Raw genomic sequence first — 24,958 nt, forward strand, 5'->3', positions numbered from 1 at the left:
TGCTGATCCACACAGGTATGCACACATGGGTATTCACAGACGCGGACTAAAGCTTTCTTGGCTGCTGCCTCAAAGCACACTGTGCGCTGTCTATCTTGCGTGCTGCACAATATCGTTTATTACTTAGTAAATACTGATATCTATGACTAGCTAGTTTATTGTGATGGTGCTTTGTTTTCTCTATTATTATGTTGCTCTTTGTTGTTTGCTGTCTCCTCTGTTTGTTTGTTTGTTTGTTTGTTTGTTTGTTTTTTCTCCATACAGGTGACCCAGGAGTTTTTTTTTTTTTTTTTTTTGTCTCTCTTCCCCCCCCTTCTCACCGTCTCTTCTCCCCTTGGGTTTTCTTTCTTTCTCTCACCCTCTCTCTCTCATTCATTCCCCCTGTCCTATTTATTAAAAAAAAAAAAAAAAAAAAAAAATGACAAAGGATGAACTGAAGCTCTGCCATCACGTAATGTCGCATACTGCTGTTTCTGATGTCATTTATAAAAAAAAAAAAAATACTCTTTTTTTCTAATGTCCATAAAACATATATTTGTATAGAAAAACGTCTCCCTTTAGTTACAGAATGTGATTATAAGACTCTGGTGATTTCTCCTCTTGTTTTTTCAATGTGTATTCCTGATGCCTGCTCCAACTATCAGCCATGGAGATTCAACTCAGTGTTGTTAGCAGATGAAGAGTTTGTCAGTTACAAAAGGTCTCAAAGACATTTTTTTTCTATCAATCAGACCCCAGAGATGTCATCATCAGTCATTTGGGAATCTCTAAAAGCATCTGAGAGGCCAAATAATTTCATTTTGTGCCAAACAAAGTGCAACACTGAAAGAACATCATCCATAAATATTGAGTAAGAACTGGACTCTCATACAGCGAGACTCAAATGCCTTTAAACATCAGCTTATCCTGCTGATCCAAGTCCAACACTGAGTTTGTAAAAACATGTTTGTCAATCATTTTGTTTGGTTTCTGAGGAAAAAGATTCAATAACTTGCTGCTAATACACAACATTTCATCATATTTCCTCATAACCCTCTTTTGTCTGACCATTTGATCCCATTTGAATTTGCAATAAAGGATCCACAGAGTTTGGTGACAATAATGACAGTAGATGTTTGTGTGAAAGTGCTGGAAGCAAATGAGTGTGTGATGTTCTTTCAGTGTTGCACTTTGTAGACGCTCCCTGAGCACTGGTCTCACAGCCAGCTGCACATAGAGACCAGTGTTGTTAGTCCAGGTCAGAAGATGACTTGTTGGAATGAAAATGAGCTTGTAGTTTGTCTGCTTTAATAATGTGACTGGAAAAAGGTGTTGGACTTCAAATATGTCCATTTCTGTCACACTTCACCTTTAAAAGTGAAGCCATGTGGTTCCTGGAAGGAAAAACACGACTTTTTCAAGTCTTTGTCCTGTTTTTATGAGAAATGTACGACTTTAATGTGAAACATTCAGAGTTTTTTCTCTTGTTGTGTTTGTTTGAAGCTGCTTCCTGTTGGCTTCAGCTGTTTGGAGTTTCCATTTTCTAAACTTCTACATTCTGAACCTTCTTCAGCTCTGAACAGATGATGAAACACTGAATGATTTCAAGCACTTTGTCTAATAAACTTACATCTTTCATTCTTTATACAGATTGGAGAGCTGTGGTTTGTCAGATATCAGCTGTGATTATCTGGCAGCAGCACTGAAGTCCAACCCCTCCCATCTGAGACAGCTGGACCTGAGTAATGACTCCTCTTCTTCAACTAAGAACAACGTGCAGGATCCAGGAGTGAAGCATCTGTGTGGTTTCCTGGAGAGTCCAGGATGTAAACTTGAAACTCTGAGGTCAGTCAGCATGTTTTAGTTGTGCTGAGATGAATATGATGTGAAAGTTGTGCTGACACTAAACTGCAGACATCAGGCTGATATTATACTGATCCACACTGAGGATCTTCATGGTAAAGTCTGTTTTCTTCTTCTCTGGTTTAGTCCATTGACTGCAGCAGAACAAGGTTCACATTTCAAACAGTGATACTCAACGTATGGCCCGCGGCCCACACGCGGCCTGCCCACCTTTCCTGATTCAGAGAGAGGGGACCCTGATTAACTGTGTAGCTTCTTCCTCACAGTTCTAAGTATCAGACACAACAATGAATAATCCACAGCTGACTGTCTTTAGCAGGTCAAAGGTCACGGCACACAGCAGACAGTCAGAAATATTCTAACTCTGATCATTTATCAGTTGTGACACTGTGAGACTTGATCAGAGGTGTGATCATCACAGCAGAGGCCTTTGTGTCAAAGTCACTGAGGATCAAACAGAAACACATGAAGCAGATTTTCCTCTTCTGGCTTTTTATAGCAGATAACCTTCAAAATATTCTGCAGTCGATCAAAAACTGAAGCAAACCATGAAGCAACATGTGAACATGAGCTGATGCTGCTGAAGTGAAGCAAAGTTACAGAGGTTTGATTACAGACACAGCTGAGAGTTTGTAATCTGTCATCATTTTAAAAAGTTTCCATGGAACAGCAGAAATGAGGCTTTACTGTCAGAGGCCGACAGCACTGAACACAACAGCAGACTGGTGGCTAATAAACAGTGAATGATGCAGAAACAGATGTTTGAAGCTGTTCTTGGAGTACACTGAGAGAGAGAGAGCTGTGCAGGCAGGAACAGCCAAAGTCAGAGAGAATTCATGAGCATATTGATCAAACGTGAAGCAGAGTTTGGATCTTCTTTTGCTGCTGCTTCACTCAGTTTTGGTTGGAGACAGATGAAACCTGCAGCTTCAGGATCTGTGAGCTGTCCACTTTCAGCCCCGACGGCGTGTCCGTGTACGTGCCGTGGAGTGAACGATCCACGCTCTGTGTTTCCATCTTTGTGTGTTTAGCTGCTCTCATTTACTGTTTTATCTGTTTGCTGCTTGTTGAAATAGTTTGTGAGCTTTAACCTGAGATTCTGGCAAAATACATTTATATTAAACATCGATTCAGGATTGAATGAATCAACATCGTTTTATTCAAATTAAAACCATTTAAATGGGAACATGAATTTTTTACAGCCGCCTCTAATGCTGGGTAATGTCAGCTGGTCCATGTGCAGCTGGCTGTGAGGCTCAGGGAGCGTCTACAAAGTGCAACACTGAAAGAACATCATCCATAAATATTGAGTAAGAACTGGACTCTCATACAGCGAGACTCAAATGCCTTTAAACATCAGCTTATCCTGCTGATCCAAGTCCAACACTGAGTTTGTAAAAACATGTTTGTCAATCATTTTGTTTGGTTTCTGAGGAAAAAGATTCAATAAGTTGCTGCTAATACACAACATTTCATCATATTTCCTCATAACCCTCTTTTGTCTGACCATTTGATCCCATTTGAATTTGCAATAAAGGATCCACAGAGTTTGGTGACAATAATGACAGTAGATGTTTGTGTGAAAGTGCTGGAAGCAAATGAGTGTGTGATGTTCTTTCAGTGTTGCACTTTGTAGACGCTCCCTGAGCACTGGTCTCACAGCCAGCTGCACATAGAGACCAGTGTTGTTAGTCCAGGTCAGAAGATGACTTGTTGGAATGAAAATGAGCTTGTAGTTTGCCTGCTTTAATAATGTGACTGGAAAAAGGTGTTGGACTTCAAATATGTCCATTTCTGTCACACTTCACCTTTAAAAGTGAAGCCATGTGGTTCCTGGAAGGAAAAACACGACTTTTTCAAGTCTTTGTCCTGTTTTTATGAGAAATGTACGACTTTAATGTGAAACATTCAGAGTTTTTTCTCTTGTTGTGTTTGTTTGAAGCTGCTTCCTGTTGGCTTCAGCTGTTTGGAGTTTCCATTTTCTAAACTTCTACATTCTGAACCTTCTTCAGCTCTGAACAGATGATGAAACACTGAATGATTTCAAGCACTTTGTCTAATAAACTTACATCTTTCATTCTTTATACAGATTGGACAGCTGTGGTTTGTCAGATATTGGCCTTGATTATCTGGCAGCAGCACTGAAGTCCAACCCCTCCCATCTGAGAAAGCTGGAGCTGGGTAATGACTCCTCTTCTTCAACTAAGAACAACCTGCAGGATCCAGGAGTGAAGCATCTGTGTGGTTTCCTGGAGAGTCCAGGATGTAAACTTGAAACTCTGAGGTCAGTCAGCATGTTTTAGTTGTGCTGAGATGAATATGATGTGAAAGTTGTGCTGACACTAAACTGCAGACATCAGGCTGATATTATACTGATCCACACTGAGGATCTTCATGGTAAAGTCTGTTTTCTTCTTCTCTGGTTTAGTCCATTGACTGCAGCAGAACAATGTTCACATTTCAAACCTTCAAAGAAGAAGAAAAATCCTCCACTGGAAAATTCACTGTGAAACTCTCAAACTCTTCATTGCACCTTAAAGTCTGTCTGACACTGAAATCCAAAGCAAAATGTGCGTTTGCTTTACAGACAGCAGTCCAACACAAACATACACACATCATCCAAAACACAGTCCAACATCCAAATCTCCTCCACTGCCAGCATGAATGATGGGAAAGAGAAGGAGGAACACTCTGACATTCAGGGTTAGAATGAGTTTCATCAAGCAGACTGTGAAGATCAAAGCTGCATTAGAAAGCTTACATGAATGAATGAGTGGACAGAAGTGGACAGAGATCATCTGAAGCACTTCAAAGGCTTTAAATCAGCACATTTCTCTTTATTCTTTATCAACTCTGTTAGTTTCTCTCAGTTTTCTGTGGAATGAAGCTAACAGCAGGCTAATAAGATGCTGACCAATAGGTTTCTATTAAAGGTTGTAATTTGTATATGAAAAAGTGCTTTGGCTCAGCAGGGATCAGCTTACAGGTAGAATACAGCTGCTGGATGGGATTAGCATGTCATAGCTATCTACCAAACTGCTAACTGGGGGATTTCAGGCCATCTATGGATCATTTTTGCTAACTGTTTATTCAGCTTAGGCTCACAGGGCTGCAGCCTGTGCCCTAGCTGTCATAGGGCAAGAGGCGTGGTCCACCTGCACAGGTGAGCAGTCCATCACAGGGCCAACAGAGAGCGACAGAGAAGCACTCCCTCACATCCACACCTACAGCCAATGTAGAAGCACCAATGAACCTAAGCAGCATTTCATTGGACTGTGGGAGAACATCCAACCTCCACAGAAAGGCCCAGCTGACCAACAAGCTTCAACCTACAACCTTCTTGCTCTAAGGCACTAGTGCTAACCACTTTTGCCCATTTCAGCCCAAATCCTGCATCTTCCTGCTTCTGACTCCAGGCCAGCTCCACTAACACTTTCTCATCAGACACTGCCACCTAGTGGAGGAAGTCTTAGTTCCATTTGAAGCTTCAGATTACAGTTAGTTCCTTTACAAAGAGGTGGAGGTGGTGGGGCCACAGCACCATCATCACTGAGTGCCATAGGACACTTAACCTTTGTTTCCATATGCTGGGAACTTCCTGTTGTTCCCAGGAGGACTGGAAAATGTGTGAAAATCTCCCAGTCAGTTCCTCACAGCACACTTCAATCATTTCCCTCCCACAGCATCAGGACCAGGGCTTTTTCTCTCTTTGGTCCCACTAAGAGATTTCCACACAAACACCTCATCAGTGGGACTCTCAGAGCTACCAGCCCTTTGCTACAATCACAAAGCTCTTCATTGAAATCAATGATATCAAAGCTGGAATCAAATGAGTCCAAGTCTTCTGCTGATTCAGCATCACATTCATCTTTGCTCCTTGTTCTGCATCCCCACCATGGACTTCATTCCTTTCCAAGCCAGCCTTGAGTGTCCTTTATTCAGCTCATCCTCTGCTTTACTTTTACACCTGATTTTAGCTGCTTTATCTCTCTTTCAACAGGTTTCTGTGCCTCAATCTTTTTCTTCTCTCCCTCATAACAAGACAGCTTCTTCTGCCTGAGAACATGTTGGAGTGATTTACTAATCCAGGGCTGCTTATTGGGGAAAATACTTCCTGTTTCCAAAGTAATCCCCATTTTTCCCAGAAAGAAATGTCAGTAGAAATCGATGATCTAAGTGAGAACATGAGCCTTTCAAAAGTCCCAGTGGGTGCAGTCAAAGCAGTCCCTCAGTCCCAGTATAGAGTCTTTGGTCCAGACTGGAACAGCTGTGTGCCCAGTTTGAGCTCTCTTCAGTGCTGTGACCTGACAGACCCAGAGGGGCCATCACATCACATTTAGAAGCTCCCCTGATGGAGCCACAACACATGTCCAACACTTAGTCTGTCTTGTTGGACCAACTGGAAGAAATGATTCAAGGACTTAGTCACAGAACAGAGATTCAAATCTCCAAAATCCAACTGGCTGCATCAGGACATATAGTCTGAAACTCTGCACAGTTTCCTGTTTGAAGCTGCTTCCTGTTGGCTTCAGCTGTTTGGAGTTTCCATTTTCTAAACTTCTACATTCTGAACCTTCTTCAGCTCTGAACAGATGATGAAACACTGAATGATTTCAAGCACTTTGTCTAATAAACTTACATCTTTCATTCTTTATACAGATTGAGTTACTGTGGTTTGTCAAAGATCAGCTGTGATTATCTGGCAGCAGCACTGAAGTCCAACCCCTCCCATCTGAGAGTGCTGGACCTGAGCTGGAACAACCTGAAGGATCCAGATGTGAAGCAGCTGTCTGATCTTAAGAAGAGTCCAGACTACAGACTGGAGTCTCTGTGGTCAGTACAGTGATGGAGTGAGTGGGTGGTGCTGTCAGCAGTATTGTACTAAACACAGTCAGTATGAAACAAAGATCCAGTGTTTCCTGTAAAGCTGCAGCTTCTCAGTGAAGCTGTGAGAGGAGAACGGTGACAGGCTTCAGGATTGGACACAAACACTTCCTGTTTCTCACCTTTATGGTCACCATAGTAACGGCTGACACGCTCTGATCAAACACTGTCAACAGCCAATCAGCTCTCTGAACAAAGCAGCACGCAGACCAATGACTGCATTGATTTCCAAGTTTAAAGCAGTGAAGAACACAGTCTGTAGGTGAGGAAGAATTTAGTGAGAGCAGATGTTTGGATGGAATTCCTCCAGTTAACAGCTGGAACCGTCCATCTGGATTGTTGGGCTTGTTGTTGGGGTTCCTACAGAGCTCAGAGTGGACACACCAAGGTTCTTCTAATGAATGAAAGTCCAAACTCAAACTAGGAGGGAAAAACATTTTCAGCAACTTCAATAAAAATCCAAAGATTAGAAAAAGTGAAGCAACAATGAGTCCTAGTACAGTCCCAGCACTGACGTCCCTGCTGCTCTTTATACTGGATGTGCTGCATCACTGACTGACAGCTGATGAAGAGTCTCTGGAAACACTCGTTTATCTCCTCTGCTCTTCCTCCTTCTCTCTGCAGGTGGAGGCCATGATGGTAAACAGGACGGTGTGTGTGCTGAGAGAGGAGCAGCTGTGTCCTGATGATCCAGAGAGGTTGAAGCAGCAGCAGCTTGTGTGTAGAGACGCTCTGACTGGGCCATGTTACTGGGAGGTGGAGAGGAGAGCTTCATCCAGCAGTGACTGACAGAGGAATGAAGTGCAGATGACTGTCAGTGCTGCAGAGTGAACTGCTCTGAGAACAGCTCCACTGTCAGACACAATGTAGAGTCCAGCATCAGCCCTGTGTGTCCCTCTGGATCTGACAGAGGATCATCAGTGTATCTGGACTGCTCTGCTGCTGCTCTGTCCTTCTACAGTCTCTGCACAGTCTCTGTCTCACTCTGGAAAGATTTTACAACTTGTTGTAATTACAGAACGTTAATATAATATTCAAACATGTGATCTTCTCTTTATTTCTGAATCTTTACCAAATAAAGAAAAACCAAACGAACAAACAGAAGCTGTCGTGTCCTTTTTCACCACATCTGTGAATCTTTTCTGTGTTTTTCCTCTTTTCCTCCTTCCTGCAGCTCCATCTTCATCATTCTGTGTCCAGTATATGTGAACACGTCCAAAGCATCTGAGCCTCATGTTACCCGTTTGTGTGAGTTACGCCTGTCGTTGTGTTGTGGTGTATAAATAAGGGGCAGGAGACAGCGCTGGATCTCTGAGTTCTTTACTCTCAATTTCTGCAACATCTGCAATATCTAGAAATGCAAACCTGTGAGCTGTGTGTGTTGTGCGTCTGCTCGGCCACCTCTCCTCCGGCCATGCTGGAAGCAGCTGTGCGTTTGACAGTTTTATCGACTCGACAATAATCGAACAAATTAAATGTTCAAAAATATCAACTTAAGCACTTCAAAGTCAACAAAAAGCTTAAAACAATGAAATAATATTTCACTGAAAAAACAACAGCTCATAAGAACGATACACAAAATAATACAGAAACAAACAAATAAAAGTTATTAACCAGGATCCATGTTTTTGTCACAAACACTGAATCAGCTGATTCACTCTTTATGTTTCTGAGTTTGTTTTGTGATTATAGTTCTGGTTTCTGTTTCTGTGTCTTCACTGTGTCCCACGTCTCCTTACTTTGGACTCTGTGTTATATTTCCTGTTTTACTTTGACAGTCCTGTGTTACTGTTTCCTGTCTCATGTGTGTAATTGGTCCCAGCTGTGTTTCCCTCCTGCCTCCCGTTCCCTGATTACTAAACTGCGTCCACGCCGCCGGCGCTCCTCTCCACAGCTGGATTCCAGGATTTCAGAGCATCCAGCTGTGGTGAGTGATGGAGACACTTTCTCTGCTCCCTCAGTAATCAGGACAGTTTATTGAACATCAGAGGACATAAAGGACTGTTTTTCACCTGCCCGTTCTGAACCTGGACATTAAAGACTGCTGGCTTCAAGGACATTAATCCCAGTGTCAGCCAGCCAATAACAGCCTGTGTTTTTCAGCTCTTTAGGAGTCAGAAATGAGAAAGACACAGACTGCTAACCGCTCCCTGCAGGAAATAAGCTCCTCCTCTTCCTTTCCTGTATATGAGTGATTTGATTCTGACATGAGACACAATGAGTTTCCTGTTTATTGTGACTTAAAGCGAGCAGCAAAGACACTAAACTGTGTGTTTCCAGCTGAAGCTGCTTTTTGTGTTGCTCCCACAATCCTGTCTGAAACAGTCAGTGAGGAAAACTCAGTTTATGCTTCCAAGCTCATTGTGAGAGGGCACATTGTGTTCCTGCAAGTGCTGATTTTGTCTGCATCCCTGAGTTTAGTGAGCTGCCTCCAAGGACTTGTGAAGCCCAGTGTGTTAAGGCTGCATCTCCCAGATGTTTCCACCTTTCCAGCACAGACGATAAATGTTCCCACAAAGGCTCAAAGACTGTTTGATTTTCTGAGTGTTGGCCTCAAGAGATTGCTCAGTGAGCACCTGAGTGTTTCTGGGACATCGGACACTAACTGGAACTTCAAGTCTGGTTCTGAAGCTGCACATGCAAAGACTGTTTCTGGTTGTAGAGACCTGGCTGTTCCAGGGATTGTAACCTCCCCAGAGGCTGAGCTGCTGACCTCAGCTGACTCTGGAGCCTTGAAGGTAACTAAGTTTGCACCGCTCGGGTGAGCCATCTCAGCTGCAACAGCCTCCACAGAGAGCTCACGCAAGCTTACCCAGCCTGCTGAGGATTTTATGCAGGTGTCTGGTAAAAGGACGATGCTGCTGTCCAATGAGGCGAGGAGAGAAGTAGCCAAACAAGCGAGAGCCGTGAAGGAGGAACGGCGGGCAGCTCTGGATGCCCGACATAAATACCTGATGAGCAGGCTGGCAGACGCCGGCCGCCTGGAGGAGGCGGCGGTGGAAGACGCCATCGTCTCTGATGACAGAGTAAGTTCAGAGACGTGATCCTTCCTCAGAGTTGAACCTTTGAGTCATTAATGTCTGATTCTTCCAGTTCAGTCTGATCCATGAATTCTTTGCTGCAAACGGATCCAAGAAGCTGATTTTCTTCTATCAGGATGTCAAACAGGTAACTTTGATCACATTTCAATGACTGACACATGAAGGTCTAACCGCTCTTCATAATCTGCTGTCCTGTTTGTTGCAGCGTACTTTGTATTCATATCTTTTAATATCTGCCTTTCTCCCAGAGTCTGTCCTCCCGTCAGTCTTCCTTTGTGGACGCATCAAACTCAGCTGTGGCTCAGAGGAAACTCTTCCTCACTACGGGGAACTCTGAGGTTGGCTTCAGCTTTTTATGTTTAGTTCATGTGAGAATCACAGAAAAATGCTGATATGAGTGGAAGGTTCTGCTGGGAAATTGGCAAAGAGCAGATTATTGAACAGCGAGGCAGACAGTTCATTTCAGTGATGCCAGTTTATTAGAAACGAGGACTGTGGGGCTGCTGGAAGTCAGGACGGCCGTTCTCTGGATAAACCTGACAGCTGAGGTGGAGAGCAGGATTTATCCACAGACGGCTTCTTCCAAGCAAATGTCCTGAACACACCTGAGCTGAGGGTTACACAGTGTGTCCTGTGTGATCTCTGCTTTATGGTGGTTGAATCTCACAAATGTGACCATCAGACCTGACGACTTATTTGTGATGTTTTCATTAAAAATATCCTGGGTGAGGTGTTTGGGGCCTGTCCCATGAGGAGGAGTCTCCAGGGCAGACCCAGGACACACTAGAGAGGTTATATCTCTCAGCAGGCCTGGGAATGCCTCAGTATTGTCCTGGATATGCTGGAGGAAGTGGTTGTTTAGGGAGGTCTGGGATTCTCTGCTTAGACTGCTGCACCTGTGACCCGGGACCAGATAAACAGGAAATGGATGTTTGAAATTCAAAGAAATTCTCTTTTAATAATAAGGAAAAAAGACAGCAGGAGATCCATCGCAACTAACAAAACACTTCAAACACATCAGTGCATCAACTTTAATCAACTTCATTTGGTTCAAATGAAGGAATCTAACAAAGCACTCACTAAAATGAAACACCAGTTAGTTTCCCGAGCTCAACAGGTCGAACACCTGAGTTTGGTTTGCGGTGCAGTTTTTATTTCTTCTAGATAACTTGGGTTATTTGCACAGGAAGGTTTTTTTAAATGTATTTCTTAAGTACGATCTTATATGGGGGTTGATTTTATAGCATAACAGAATAATGTAATAACTCTAATAGAGTATGAAACATTTGCAGAATGAAGTACAAGGTGAAGAAAAGTCAGAACGTCCCTGTTTGAAAATACAGTCTCAGAAGGTCAGAGATGGACAAATTCAGCTACAGAAACATGTGGCCATTTTTTTAAAGCCATAGAGCATATTACAGACGACACAAAGAGCAAACACTGTAAACTTCTAACCACAGACCTCACACAGCTCACACACGTCAGAGTGAAGCTGTCATTTCCTGAAGCTTCCACACAAGAGAACTGGCAACAAGGTGGAGTCCTCATGGATCACTAGCAGAGAAATGTGGGTGGGTGCCAGACCACATGGACTCGACTCACTTTCTTTCATACAAAGGAGCAGACTAATGCTGTCATCCTTAAAGACTAACTAGAAACAAGCAGTGCGCTCGCATCGACTCGACTTGTTTTGCAAGTTTGAAGTGAGATGGTACTTTGGAGTCAGCCTCCCGAGATGATGGCTGGTTTTTGAAAAAAATCTCATATTTATACAATGAGTAGCAGACTTTCCTGACTTGCAGAGGTCAACGTCCTCCTCAGTCATGCGCCATGAGTGGCACAGATACTATTCATCAAATAACTAACATGGCCTTGATTGTTACTCCAGAGACTTATCTGCGATGTAGCTTTATAGCATTTTCATTAGCAATCGTATGATTTGTGTTACAATGACCTTTGTGGACGGGCCCGGACCCCCAGGCCTCGTCCGTGACGCCGACGGTGAGCGCAACGTTTTTGTTTTCTTGCGCTTAAAATAACCTGATCAGCGTTCTGCGGACGGTTTGTTTACATTTCTCACATCTGTGATTGTTCACACGGGTTGGACACGAGCAGAGAGGGCTTTCAAGATGAAAAAGCCAACGTGAAACTTTAACGGACGACAAAGTTTTTCAATCAAATCTCCGTCACACCCTTCCTTGACCTCATCACGTTATCCACCTTAGTCAAGGAACAGTGGTTCGGGAAAATATGCATTTGTTTTTTGGACCAGTTTAAAACGTATCTCAACTAGTGATGTGCGGATCGATACTGAAATATCGATTCCTCCGATACCCGTCATTGTGTCCGGCCCCTTGGCGTGCACACTCACAACAATGGCTGAGCGTAAACAGAGTCATGTGCAGACGTATTTTACCTCCACGAACAGCTGAGACGTGGTTTGCCATACATGTGGCAAGAATGTGAGGTGTTGTGGTAACACCGCTGACCTGGTCAAACACCTCAGAGTGAATCATATCACAGAATATGACGAGCGTATGTTGAGGCGAACTGAAGAGGAGGAGAGGGAGAGGTGCTGCCAGGGCGAGACAGACGTCTCTCACGGAGTCCTTTAATGCTGCAGGCAGGCAACAAATAGCCACAACTTCAGGTTTTTCATTTCTATATGATAATTCTGCATCATTAAGTGATAAGAACAAGTAATCTGATGTCCTGTGATCATTACGACGCTATAATTTGAGATAAAATAAAAGATAGAGTAAAAAAATAAGTTTTTGTTCAGAGTATCGTATCAGATCAGTATCGTCGATACCACCCTGAATTTTACTTGGTATCGGATCGGAAAGGAAATCAGTGGAAATCAAATCCTGCTTCTACAGGTGTCCAGTTCATTCACTCTGACCCCTCCAGATAAGCGTTGCCAGTTCTCACTGTGCTGTAGATCACATTTTCTTGTGTTTGGGGTTATAACGGTTACTTTTGAGGTCTGTGTTATAAAGCAAGTTAATCCTGAATTTAACTGGAGAAGACAAATTGCCACTGCGTGGTGTAGTGCACAGCCAGGCATTCTTTACATTAGTTCGTTTGACAAAACCAAAAAGCCGAAAGTATTTACTTGGAGTTTGGTTTGATGAAATAAGTGCCAGAATCAGTGAATACAAATGATTCCAATGACATGAAAACTGGTCGAAGGACAAATCCCTCAAGAAAAGCACGACTAGCACATTAAGTTTTTTTCTAATCATCATCATCTCTAACACCATGCGCACAACAGTGATTTTGTTACAGAACACTAAGATAGTAAAATCTGGGAAATGATGATATTTCTTTCCAAAACTTCCTGTCTGGAAGACATTAAAGCTGCTGTGCCACCTGCAGCTTCTTTCAATCTATGTTATGTGAATATATCTTTTTTTTTTTGGGTTTGAACATCCATTCAAACTCACTCTCTGCCTAGCAAGTCTCATTCCCTCATTTCCTTGGGGTCCAGCTTCACATACGTGGCACTGAGCCTTTTCCTTTGTCACCTCTTTCTGCTACATGCCTAGCCTCCCAGTTTCTTGGTCTATTTTCTTCATTTCACTAACTACACTTCTTTTTCTTTGTAAATCTCTTCCTTCAAATACTTTCAAAATCACTTTTCTTTTTTCCCTTTCTTCTGTGCAGAGAAGACGTCAAACCCCTTCTTGGCAGTTTATCTCAATAAAGCTGTACTATCCCAGCCATCTGGTAAGTCTTCCCTACTACCCAGAGCCTGTTTATACTCCTGCATGTCTCTGCCTTCACTCACTTCCTCTTCTTGATGTCCAAACTCATCCTTCAAACTACCATTTGATGCTGCATAGCTGCATTCTCCCTGACACCTCCTTGTCTCCTGTCTTTTTGATTTCACCTTCTGCATAATATTTAGTTGCCCTGTGTGCAGCTTCCTCCACTTTCATATATTTCTACAAGTTCCTCCCTGTTCTTGAAGTATGTGTGCACCACGGCCATTTCCACTTGGAAAATCTGCCCCACATCTGTCTTTCTAGATTTCTCTCCTAAACACCACACCTACCCAACACCTCATAACCTCTGTTCCCTTCACCTAAATGTCCATTGAAGTCTGTGTCAATCACCACTGTAGTATGTGGTCTCTTGCACACAAAATGTGTCTACCCTCCACCTCCATAATATGAGTCTGCCAGCCCTCCCATTGCCAGTCATAGTCCATAACAAGTCAAAAACATAAACAGCTCGAACGTATTATTTATTTAGAGAGAGAGAGAGAGAGAGAGAGAGAGAGAGAGAGAGAGAGAGAGAGAGAGAGAGAGAGAGAGCTCAGTTGTCCTTGCTCTAGCATCAAGAGTCAGTGACTGGCTGTTCACTGCAGGCTCAGCAGTCCAATGGCCGATCAGCAACAAAACAAATAAAAAAATAAGACACGTTCTTGATTATGACAACAAACCACATCCAAAAAAATATGACAGCAACACTTTAAGTTTTGTGTGCATTCATCATGTGCAACTCTGCAGAAAGTCTCATGTCAAGGATGTGTGGACAGGGGGGCTATTAAAAAGTTCCAGTATACAGAATAGAAAACCATCAAATGAATGAAATAAAATCTGTTGTCACAGTGGTTTTTGAAGGAACAATTACTTCACAGATGGACAGCCTCATTATATTTTAGTTAAACCTGATGATACACACTTCACGTCACCCTAGTTACATGTTTTTATTTGCCATGTGTATGTTATCCAAGGGAGGGAAAAAATGAAAAAGAAAACTTTTGATGTGTCCAGACATTTCTTCACATCAGCTGCCAGCAACCAGTTTCAGCATGTACAACTGTTGCAGTAAGTGTGCTCATGCAGACCAACTATGCTGGTCCACTGTTCTTAATGGTGCTGCATGTTGAGAAAGAAGTGAAACAAATGTTTTGTTTAACAAGTCCACTAGTGTTAGAATAACTTGGCATTTCCAATCTGTTTCTGCTGTAGTTCAATGAAAGGTTTCAGTTACTTAAGTTTGAGAAAAACCAAAAAAACCGTTGGCCAGCTTCCCTCAGGGTCACTCCACGGTTGATGACATGGTCCACTATTGTAGCTCTGATGTCATCAGCAATTCTATTTCTTACTCTTCTTACCCGTCCTCTCCCCCCTCCTCGTCCTCCTCTTGCTCCTCCTTGTCCTTGTCGTCCTCTTCATCCTACTTCTTCACCTCCACGTCCTCTTCCTCGGCCTCCTCTCACTCTTCCTGCTCCCTCCATTGTACTCCACACACAGAGCTTACCTGTATCATAGTGCTTAGGCTGATTGCAAAGTGAACTAATTATCTAAAAAAGCTTTCACATGTGGCAGTGTGCCAGACAGTTGACAAAATAGTGTAAATAATGGCCATAAATGTGTATAGTTTTGCTAGGAGTGCGTTGATCATTTGGAAATTGAGTGCAAAGCAGTGAGTTGTGTTTACAGTTCTGCAAAAAGAGTGCTGTGCAGTGGATTGTAGCTACAGGTTTGCAAAGTGTGTGTTACAAAATGGCAAACTGAGTGCAAAGCAGTGTTTGTGCTTTTAGTTTTGCACACTCAGTGAGTGGTTTTGCTATAAGTATCAATAGTTTTAGGAATTGTGCTGTAAGAATCACAGTTAGGGTTTAAGCATTCAGAAAAACCTGTAATAAACGCACACGCATGCGTCTTCAGCATTACTGGGTTTCTGCAGCTCCTGGTTTCCTGTTTAATACATTCACACAAGCAATCAAACGCTATGAATCGTTCCACAATGTTTGCAGTCACTTTTCTTATCCCTCCTGACTCAAGAGCATAAAGCGATCTACGTTAGCTCTGGGAATTCTGACGGTCGTTCAGTAAATCTTTGTTTAATCTCTTTATTTGCTTTTTGGAGAAGTGAAGGTACAAAAACCTCGTCAATCAAATTTGCTTCGGTGGACAGAAAACAGCCGTTGTAGACTGTTTGGGGTTACCTTTTATAAGTATTGAATTTTCAAAAGTGAAGTCAGTTCTTCTGACCAGGTTCAGACCAGGATGAACACAAGTATGATACTGGACCCACTAGAGAACTGGTCCCAGCTGTGGGTTCACCTCCTCCTGCTGAACTCATAGGACAGACTCTAATGTAGCATCACGTTCATCGGTCACTCCTGACCTCCTGTGAAGCATGATGAATGTGTAATTAATGACTTCAGTATTTGGGGCATTATTGCTCTAAAAATCATATTAATAGTATTATTATTATTGTGCTTTAGGCTGCACTGATAACGCAGAGGTCTCTTCTTCCTCTGGGCTGTTTAAAGGGCCAGTTTGTCCAAAGCTGTGTATATACCAGCTGCTGTCAGGCTTCAGATGTCTGCATTAGTCCACAGTCCACTGTTTGTAAGCCATTGCTTTACTGCAAAAGTTCCCATCTACTGTAAAGAAATGGAGATAAGCAGGCACATAATATGAAAAGGCATGCTGTAGCTGACTTTGTCTTTTCTGATCCATCGGTTTGTGTGGCTCTTTCCACAGGAGGGACCTAACTCACACTTTATTTACTTATATGATAAGTTTAGTGGAGTGTAGTGCAAAATACACAGTGTTTACTTTTAATTTAACAACATGAAGCTGCATCAAGTTTCCATGGTGACTGCTCAAGAAATTCTGCATTCATAAATAAACATCAGACTGTCAAAAGAGCTCATCTGTGCGAGACCACCGAGCTGAGAGCATTTTCAGGTCCAGATCCCCCGTACGCCATCGTTGGAGAGCAGTTGACGTTTTTCTTCCTGACTTTGATTTGAACACGTTTAAATGGAAAAGAGTCAAGGAATCTATAAGCCTATCAGGGTATGTGACGCTTTTGCTTTTACTGCATTTCAGTAATTTGAAGAATTTGATGTCGTTTTAAAAGTTGACAAACTGAGAATCATTTTAAGTAACAATGACTAAATTGCTATTTCTTTGACAGGTGTTGTTCAACACACCGATTTATGAAACAGCTGTAAAGATCTGCTGGTATCTTCCGGGCTACAAGGCTCAGGTTAGACCCAGATTCATGCAAACCAAAGCTGACAGAAAATATCAGGTCATTTCTGAGGACCTGAGAGTGGTGGTGATTAAATGTCTCCTTTACTTTTAGGTTGCGATAATGACGGAGTTTCTCAGACTTCAGCAGGAAGATCTAATTCCACCGAACCTCACTGCTGAAGATCTGAGAGATCTTTTGGTGGAGAAGAGCAGGGAGACGCTCAGAGAGCAGTGAGTTACTGTCACACCTGAAAGTCTGTTTGTGATGACGTGTAAGTGCTGAGAGAAAACCTCTGCTTTGCTTTCTTTTGAAGGCTGTGGGAGTTTGAGTTAGAGGATTTTGACGAAGAGGAAGCCAAACCTCTTCTAAGGCTGGTAAGACGAGAAAACCCACAAGACTTTTTTTTCATTACGTGCACATAACCTTTACACATAAGCGCACTGTAAATGTGTTTTCTGTTTCAGGTGTGGGCGGTGAACGTCAGCAATAAAATGAGGGACGTTGAATTTGAAGCCAGGTTGCTTCTTCAGTTCCCAGAGGCCGTACCTCCTAAATTTCAGTGAGTCACATGTAACATACAGTTATTAACCCTGTAAGACCCAACCCATCAAAAAACAGCCAGAAAATTCAGATTCTTTGGAACTGAGATGTTTATTAACCCTTTAAACAAAAGCCACACATGAGTTCTTTGCTATGTCATGTTGTGTATGATTTACTTTTATTGTGTATTTATTTTTTGTATCACATTTGATACACTGGGTGTTTTTGGCAACTTTTTGTTAACGACAATGTTAACTTTAGACTAAAAAAGAGTTTTGTCCACAACATTTAGAAATTATAGCAAGTATTGATCATGTTGATGAGATCGAGGTCTCAGAAACTCATGTATGCTACAAAGGTGGTTACAGGGTTAACAGTCCAGCTACAGTGTTTCAATATTTAAATGATGCTTTGAATATGTTTAACAGATAACTCTTATCATGTTTTTCTACAGAGCACCTAAACTCCTCAGTGCGGTGAAGGATTACGTTGAAATCCTGAAAAAGAAGCAGCAGGAACAGCCTAACAGCAAACTGCTCACCGTGCAGGAGGTAGTGGTCGAGGTAGTTCCCCGCGTTCTCCAGGGCTTCTGGGAGCTTCCTCCTCGTCCCCTCCTAAACATGGCCTCCCAGAGTCTAAGTATCCTCTCCACCAGTGTCACCAAGGCCACTTTAGATCGTGTCTCCAAGAGCCTCACGGCGATGGAAACACAGGCCGTCTTCACCCGCTCTATCCGAGACGATCTGGTCGACAGCATCCTGACGGAGATTAGACAGAAATTTCCTGAAGAAATTCTGTCTATCCAAGTTGCAAACTTTGCACCCCTGTTGCTGAAGACCATTGCTGATGTAGCAAGGATCCGGATATGTGAAATCTTTGAGCCCCCTTCAAGTCCTGATGTGAAGAGCACAAATGGTGAGCGCTCCTCTGACGGCCTTTCAGTGGCAAATGTTCCACCAGCCGAAGAAGCTCTGTCAGAAAGTGTTGCAGAGCCCGACGTTCCCTGTGAGGAACTTCTTTCTGAAAGGGCATCCAGTCTGAGTACTCGAGACCTTACGATCGAAGAAGCTCTGTCAGAAAGTGTTGCAGAGCCCGACGTTCCCTGTGAGGAACTTCTTTCTGAAAGGGCATCCAGTCTGAGTACTCGAGACCTTACGATCGAAGGAGCTCTGTCAGAAAGTGTTGCAGAGCCCGACGTTCCCTGTGAGGAACTTCTTTCTGAAAGGGCATCCAGTCTGAGTACTCGAGACCTTACGATCGAAGGAGCTCTGTCAGAAAGTGTTGCAGAGCCCGACGCTCCCTGTGAGGAACTTCTTTCTGAAAGGGCATCCAGTCTGAGTACTCGAGACCTTACGATCGAAGGAGCTCTGTCAGAAAGTGTTGCAGAGCCCGACGCTCCCTGTGAGGAACCCTATGGCGAGTCCAAATCCTGTGTTGAAGGTGAAGATCATATGATCAACGGATCTTGTTCTGAAATTGGGCCGGTTCCTGATGTTCCCTTTGAGGAACCTTTTCCAGAACCTGAAGCCAGCATGAAGTCCGAAGACCGTCAGATCAAGAAGAAGAAAAAGGGCTTCTTCAAAAGACTGAGAAGTCTGTTCTGCTGCTGTTGCAGACCAAAAGTCACCGACTGACACTGAAGCTGTGACCCAGTGTTGGTGTTGCAGTAACTCTAAATATGTAAATATGTTCCTTAATGATTGTTCTTCATGTTTTTGGGGGTTTCTTTAGTTTTCAGTGGGCTGGGTGTTTTTTCTCCTCCGTGTTCTTTACTTGATTCTTGTTCATAGTTCCTGATTTGTTTTCCTAGTTCTTGTTTCTTAGTTTGTAGTTTCTTGAGTCCACCTGAGTTTCCAGCAATAAAAGCTGCCGATTCAAGTTTCATTCCACGTAAGAGTCCTGTGTTTGGGTCCTACTACCTGCCTGTCACAGCACACCATGACAGAAACTTTATAAACTCATTCATATTTCTACACGAGTCTCCAGCTATGTTAAAGATTTTTTTTTCTTTCAAACATTTGTAAGAATCTCTTATGGTTCTCAAAATACTTCCACAAGTCCAGTAAGTGTAGTGCAGTAACATATTGATGGTATTATTTTTAATAATTATTTATTATTTTTAATGCACTTTGAACTGAAACTGGTATATAAAATGTACTTCCTGTAGAAAATGCAGTGTGAATGCTAATAGCTGAATAGCTTGAGTTGAATTTTTATAATTGCTGAAATCTTTGGTGAAAAACATGTTACAGTTTTTGCCCGTTGCTTGAACACATTTTGCAAAACGTCGCTCATTGTGCCAAAACTCTAAACACAAGTAAACAGGACACATTAAAATATACCATTCACATCTGTGCCAAACTGAAACTCTGCTGTCAAAACCTAACATTCCTCTGTCAAGATGTAACTCTGTTGACAAAATGACACATACTTGCATCACATGCAGATCAGATCAGGGGGACACACTAGTCTACTTCATATAAAACACTGCAGTCTTTCATTGTCATTGTTTATTCTGAAGGCACATTTTCAGGAGACACAAACAACCAAAAAAAGCAAATAGGCCTACTCAATATTGTCCACTGCAGCACCATCAATTCAGATAAAGCAAAACACAAACATAATACAGTAATAGAAAAAACACTATACTGTACACACAAAAAATCATGACAATTGTGCATACGTGGGCTCATGGATCCCGCCGTCTGTTGGGGTCTGGCCACAGGACCTCATCGACATCGCAAGCAGTGTCTTCTCCCGCTGGGCACCGGGGAAAATATCCTCTTGCATGTCGAAACCATCCATGGATTGCTGTCACCTGAATGTAAATAGAAATATATGTGGTGGCCCCTAGAGACAAAACACGTACAAACTCCAAAGCACATTTCTAGCTTGAACTGAACTTCCAAAACAGAGCTACCTAGAACAGCGGTCCCCAACCCCCGGGCCTCGGACTGGTACCGGTCCGTGAGTCGTTTGGTACCGGGCCGCGAGAGTTGAGGCTCAGGTGTGAAATGTCTGGTTTTCAGGGTTTTTATTGCTTTTCAGCGTTATTTTGTTATCGTTTTTATCATTAACTCGGTTTTCCTGGGTCTTTTCACATGTGTTATGAATAAATCTTCTTTTTCGGTACTGGTACTAGTTTTATTTTGTTGTATTTATCCGCGACACCTTAAAGGCCGGTCCGTGAAAATATTGTCGGGCATAAACCGGTCGGTGGTGCAAAAAAGGTTGGAGACCGCTGACCTAGATCACGTAAATGACACAATTGAAAGCATGAAAGCATATGTGTATTGTTTGTGTATTTATGCACAAGCATTCATATATATTCAAATCATTAAAAAACAAAAGTTCATTTGCCTGTTACTACCACACACCAAATCTGGTCGTGGTACTTGGTGAACTGAGAGACACAACAGCAGAGGTCACTATTAATGCTATAAAAGAGGCCTTTGCAAGACATGCAGTTGCCGAGACTGTGGTATCGGACAACAGGCCGCAAGTTTCATCAGAACAGTTCAAGCACTTTGCTAAAGAGTACCAGTTCACACATGAAACGAGCAGCCCCAGGTACCCCCAAGCCAACGGGGAGGCAGAACGCGCTGATCGTACCATTAAAGACTTGAGAGGACTGTGACTACAGCAGAGCACTGCTAGCGTGCAGGGCCACCCCACTGGAACATGGGCTCTCACCGGCACAGTTGCTCATGGGGAGACACCTGCGTACCTCTCTGCCACAAGCTGCTGCGAAGCTGGTGCCAAAGTGGCCCGACCTACAGGCTTTTCGCGAGAAGGATGAGGAGGGGAGGCGTGAGCAGGCAAAACACTACAACCGCAGACATAGAGTCAGGACAGAAGGTGTGGATTACTACTGAAGGAACCACTGGAGCAGTAGTTGGACCTGCCAGTGCTCCCAGATCTTATGTGGTAGAGACAGACAGGTTTTCTAAGGAGAAATAGGAGCCACCTCACACCAACAGGGACTGTTACCAGATCTGGTCGAGCGGTGAGCCCTCGTGTAAGATTGGATGTGTAATTCTCTGAAGTTATCCATTCAGGCCCTATTCAAAGCTGGCTTAGGCTGTTAGAGATGTTTACAATTATGTGTTTCGTTTAAATGTAAGTGAACAAGTGAGAGATGTGTATCATTTTAACGTTTGATAATGCTCTGCATTCCTGTTCTTGTGAGCTGAGTGAGTCATTATGAAGTATGTCTTTAGCTAAAAGGAGGTGTAGCAGGAGACTACTGTACCCATAAGGCTGTGTGTGTGTGTGTGTGTGTGTGGGGGGGGGGGGGTATGATCTAAATTATAATATTGCTGACTGTCTGAGGCAAAATTTCCCCAAATCGAATCGAATCGAATCGAATCATGGATTGAATCGATTCGGGCAAGGGCGTCGATTTGGCATGGACGGAGGGGACATGTCCCCACCAATATCCAGCGATTATTGAATTGTCCTCACCAATAATTTGATCTCTTCGAGTAAAGAAAAGCAAACCTGATAGAAAGAAGAAAAAAAATCTGTCAACGTCTCATTCACCCAGCGGTGCCGAAAGAGTTAAATTACGTCCTGTACTGGAGTCCTACCTCATGTGACAAATATGGCCAATGTGATTGGCTGAACCTTTCAGGGAGCTCCGTTGAGTTTTAGCAGCGGCAAGCCTGCGCTCCCAGGAGGAGAGGAGGACGGCAGCAAAGAGGAAGAACCTGGATATAAGAAAGTATTTTTCAGAGAAACCTGTAAGTCACTTAAAGCCAAGTTCACTCATAATGTCACGGTCTGGCTGGCAGACCGTGGGGGTGTAGGGAAGGAGGACACAGGCGCGGTGCTCTATGTACAAGCAGTGCGTTTATTTACAGCGATGGACAGACATGACAATAAATCCCGTGCTCTCCCGACTCCCGTGACGTGTCCTCTTCCCAGTGCTAGTGCTCCTGTCTCCGCTTCTCCGTGATGAGCACCCCGTGCTCGCTGTCCTCTCGTCTCCCCGTAACTCCTGGGGACATAAGAGAGAGGAAGCCGTCAGACACACAATAATGCAGCAGACTCAAACTAGGAACTGGTCGAGAGACTGACGTGAAGCCACGCAATGATCCAGCGTCGGAGAGAGCTCCACCACACTCTCAAATAGCTCCTCCGACAGGCCTGATCAGCTGCAGGTGTGGCCAATCACCTGCCAGGGCCACACACACACACACACACACACACACACACACACACACACACACACACACACACACACACACACACACACACGTCTACAAGCAGGGAGAACGAGGGACAGCAATACAAAATACATACATTATAATATTAGTCCATAACTGCTCAGGGTCCTGGGTCTGACACATAAAATGTGTCCGTCACAATAACGTTGCAGGCTATGCTAGGCTTTGGCCCACATCAGTCTAAAACTGTATGTAACCATGAATAACGTGTTTTGGAAACTAACAGCACAACATGCAGCACTGTTAGTTCTCTCAGTCTCAGAGCAGCGTTTCTAATTCTAATCTAAGTGAAGCTGTCAGAGAAAACAGCAGCCTCGAGCAGCCAGGATATTAGTTTACAGAGGCTGTTAGAATTATATGCCTAACGTTAAAATGTTGGTGACACAAGAATTTCATCTTAATGGCACTGACGTATTCATAGGTCATAGTTATGATTTTGCAAATATTCCACCTTGTAGTGCAGTTTGCACAACTTGTTTTAAAAATGCACTCAGCCTACAAACATTACTGATCAGTCAAGATCTGCACAAAGTGACAGACACACTGAAGCAGCTCCACATTTTATTCTTATTGTCATGTATGTCCTATTTGTCAGGTGACAGAAGAAGCAACACAAAGCTCAGAGAGCAATGGTGACACAAGATCACAGGTGGAATTGGATGATGACGCAGAATGAGAAGAGCGAAAGTGGATCGCTAAATGAAACGGATGAACCAGAACTGGTTTGTAAAAATGCTGCAGCTTCAGTGGTGTGGAACTGGTTTAGCTTTTGTCCGTCAGATACACAACAAAGCACTATTTTTGGTAGAGCATGCTAGCGGGCCGTCGTTATTACCGTGTTGTTTGGAAAATACGGCGCACTTAAAATCAATCCTTTGATTTTTCTGAAAGTCGACAGAGCCCCTTATAACCCCGTGTGCCTTATGTATGAACTCTGGTTGTGTTTACTGACCTCGAAACGATTTTATGTGCACGGCACTCGAAAATCTGTCAGATGTTTCAGTACGACTTTGCTAAGCTACCACCGCTTGATGGATTGTCGGAGCGTTACGGCTGTCGTAGGCAGGAGCCTCGCGGAGTGAGCCATGTCTCCGTGACGACCAGGACACAGCAGTCACGGACGATTGGCTGTGCGGCGAGAAGTAGGTTCAGTTCGTCTATTTTGTTGACGACCGACCGTGCGCTGGTCAGAAAGATGCTCGGGAGCGGTGGTTTGAAAGGCTGCTTCTTTAGCCTGGCCAGCAGGCCCGACAGGCATCCCCGCTTTTGTTTGCGTTCCTTCCGCCGCCTGCGTTTCTTGGCAGAGCCGATAACAATCCACGGAGCACCCGATGTTCTCGCTATCTCCGGGGGGATGTTGTGCACCCTCTGATAATCACTGGTAATGGGGATCTGGCTGTTATATCCAATCTTGCATAATTCCAGATGGTTGTAGGAAAATTTGGCTTCACAATAAGGAAAACAAAAGAAGAAGAAAAAGTGGAGAAACAAAAAAGAAAGGCACCCAAGTGGAGAGCATAGAGCCGCTGCGTCTGTGCACGCCGCCATCTAGTATACTTCTTCTAGTACACAGCCTGGAGGTGTGTTTGGGGTCATTGTCCTGTTGAAAACTAGTCCCTAAATGCAATTTCTCAACAAGAAGTTTGGGCTCGGGTGAGTCTGCGTGCTGAAGATATCTACCTATTCGGAACCATGGTAACAGGGTTCTGGCTGATCGGAGCTGGCTTGAGAAAGCGGAACCGGCTGTTCAAACCCCCACAAGGCTGCCCGCTGGGATTGGAACGATGGGAGAGGCGTGAGTTTCTCAAAATGGGCTCATTGAGTCAGCACGGATAAGATCTTGGAGAGACTACGGCTGCTGTGGATACTCAGAATAAGATCTCTGACTGCAGACTGGATACATCTCGGAAGGTCTCGCTCGGAATAACATCTCTGGGCACAAATTGGATGACATCTCGGGGAGGCACACTGCCGTGAGTTCTCAGAATCGGCTCCTTGAGCACAAGAATGACAACATCACAGAACGCAAGTATGGCGAAGCTCGCGGCTCTCCAACGGGAGATTGAGAGACCAGTGTTGGACTGTAGAACTGCTTTGAAATTCATATGAGCTGTTCGCACTAAAGTAAAAAGCACCATCACTTATGCGGATACCCCTTCAGCCCCAGACGTGGGCTCAAGGTCGGAGCTGAACAACACCCTGATAACGACTGTGTTGAGTCTGTTCCTTCCCATTCCATGCAAGGCCACCTGGGTTGGCTGGAAGACTGTTTACTTAGCCTGGCAGGGCGAAGGACACTGTCTCAGCTGAACCCTGGACACGCACACACATACAGGGAGTGCAGAATTATTAGGCAAATGAGAAGGGGTGTGGTCTAATGACATCAACACCCTATATCAGGTGTGCATAATTATTAGG

General features: G+C 43.6%; 2 protein-coding genes and 1 long non-coding RNA gene across 3 annotated transcripts in view; 2 read left to right on the forward strand and 1 right to left on the reverse strand.

Moving 5' to 3' along the window:
• The window catches only part of LOC309700301 (NACHT, LRR and PYD domains-containing protein 12-like), a gene marked incomplete at its 5' end in the record, with an annotated part of 51,957 nt that extends 44,108 nt beyond the window's left edge, over window positions 1-7,849 (forward strand). The window contains 4 exons of the mRNA XM_082523798.1: window positions 1,630-1,824; window positions 3,932-4,126; window positions 6,502-6,675; window positions 7,351-7,849. Coding sequence (XP_082379924.1) covers window positions 1,630-1,824; window positions 3,932-4,126; window positions 6,502-6,675; window positions 7,351-7,363 — 577 coding nt within the window. The 3' untranslated portion in view covers window positions 7,364-7,849. The remainder of the gene's footprint in view (window positions 1-1,629; window positions 1,825-3,931; window positions 4,127-6,501; window positions 6,676-7,350) is intronic.
• LOC309701482 (uncharacterized protein) overlaps window positions 1-24,958 on the forward strand; it is a 2,150,955-nt gene that overhangs the window by 1,771,056 nt on the left and 354,941 nt on the right. The gene's annotated exons all lie outside the window — the stretch shown is intronic.
• LOC309701608 lies at window positions 21,772-23,497 on the reverse strand. Its single transcript, XR_014275168.1, has 3 exons — window positions 22,392-23,497; window positions 21,902-22,311; window positions 21,772-21,812 (listed from the first exon to the last, which is right to left on the reverse strand). It is a non-coding gene; the product is annotated as an uncharacterized lncRNA (long non-coding RNA).

Source organism: Aulonocara stuartgranti (assembly GCF_965226115.1).
Source record: "Aulonocara stuartgranti genome assembly, chromosome: 23".
In the NCBI taxonomy this organism is placed as follows: Eukaryota; Metazoa; Chordata; class Actinopteri; order Cichliformes; family Cichlidae; genus Aulonocara; species Aulonocara stuartgranti.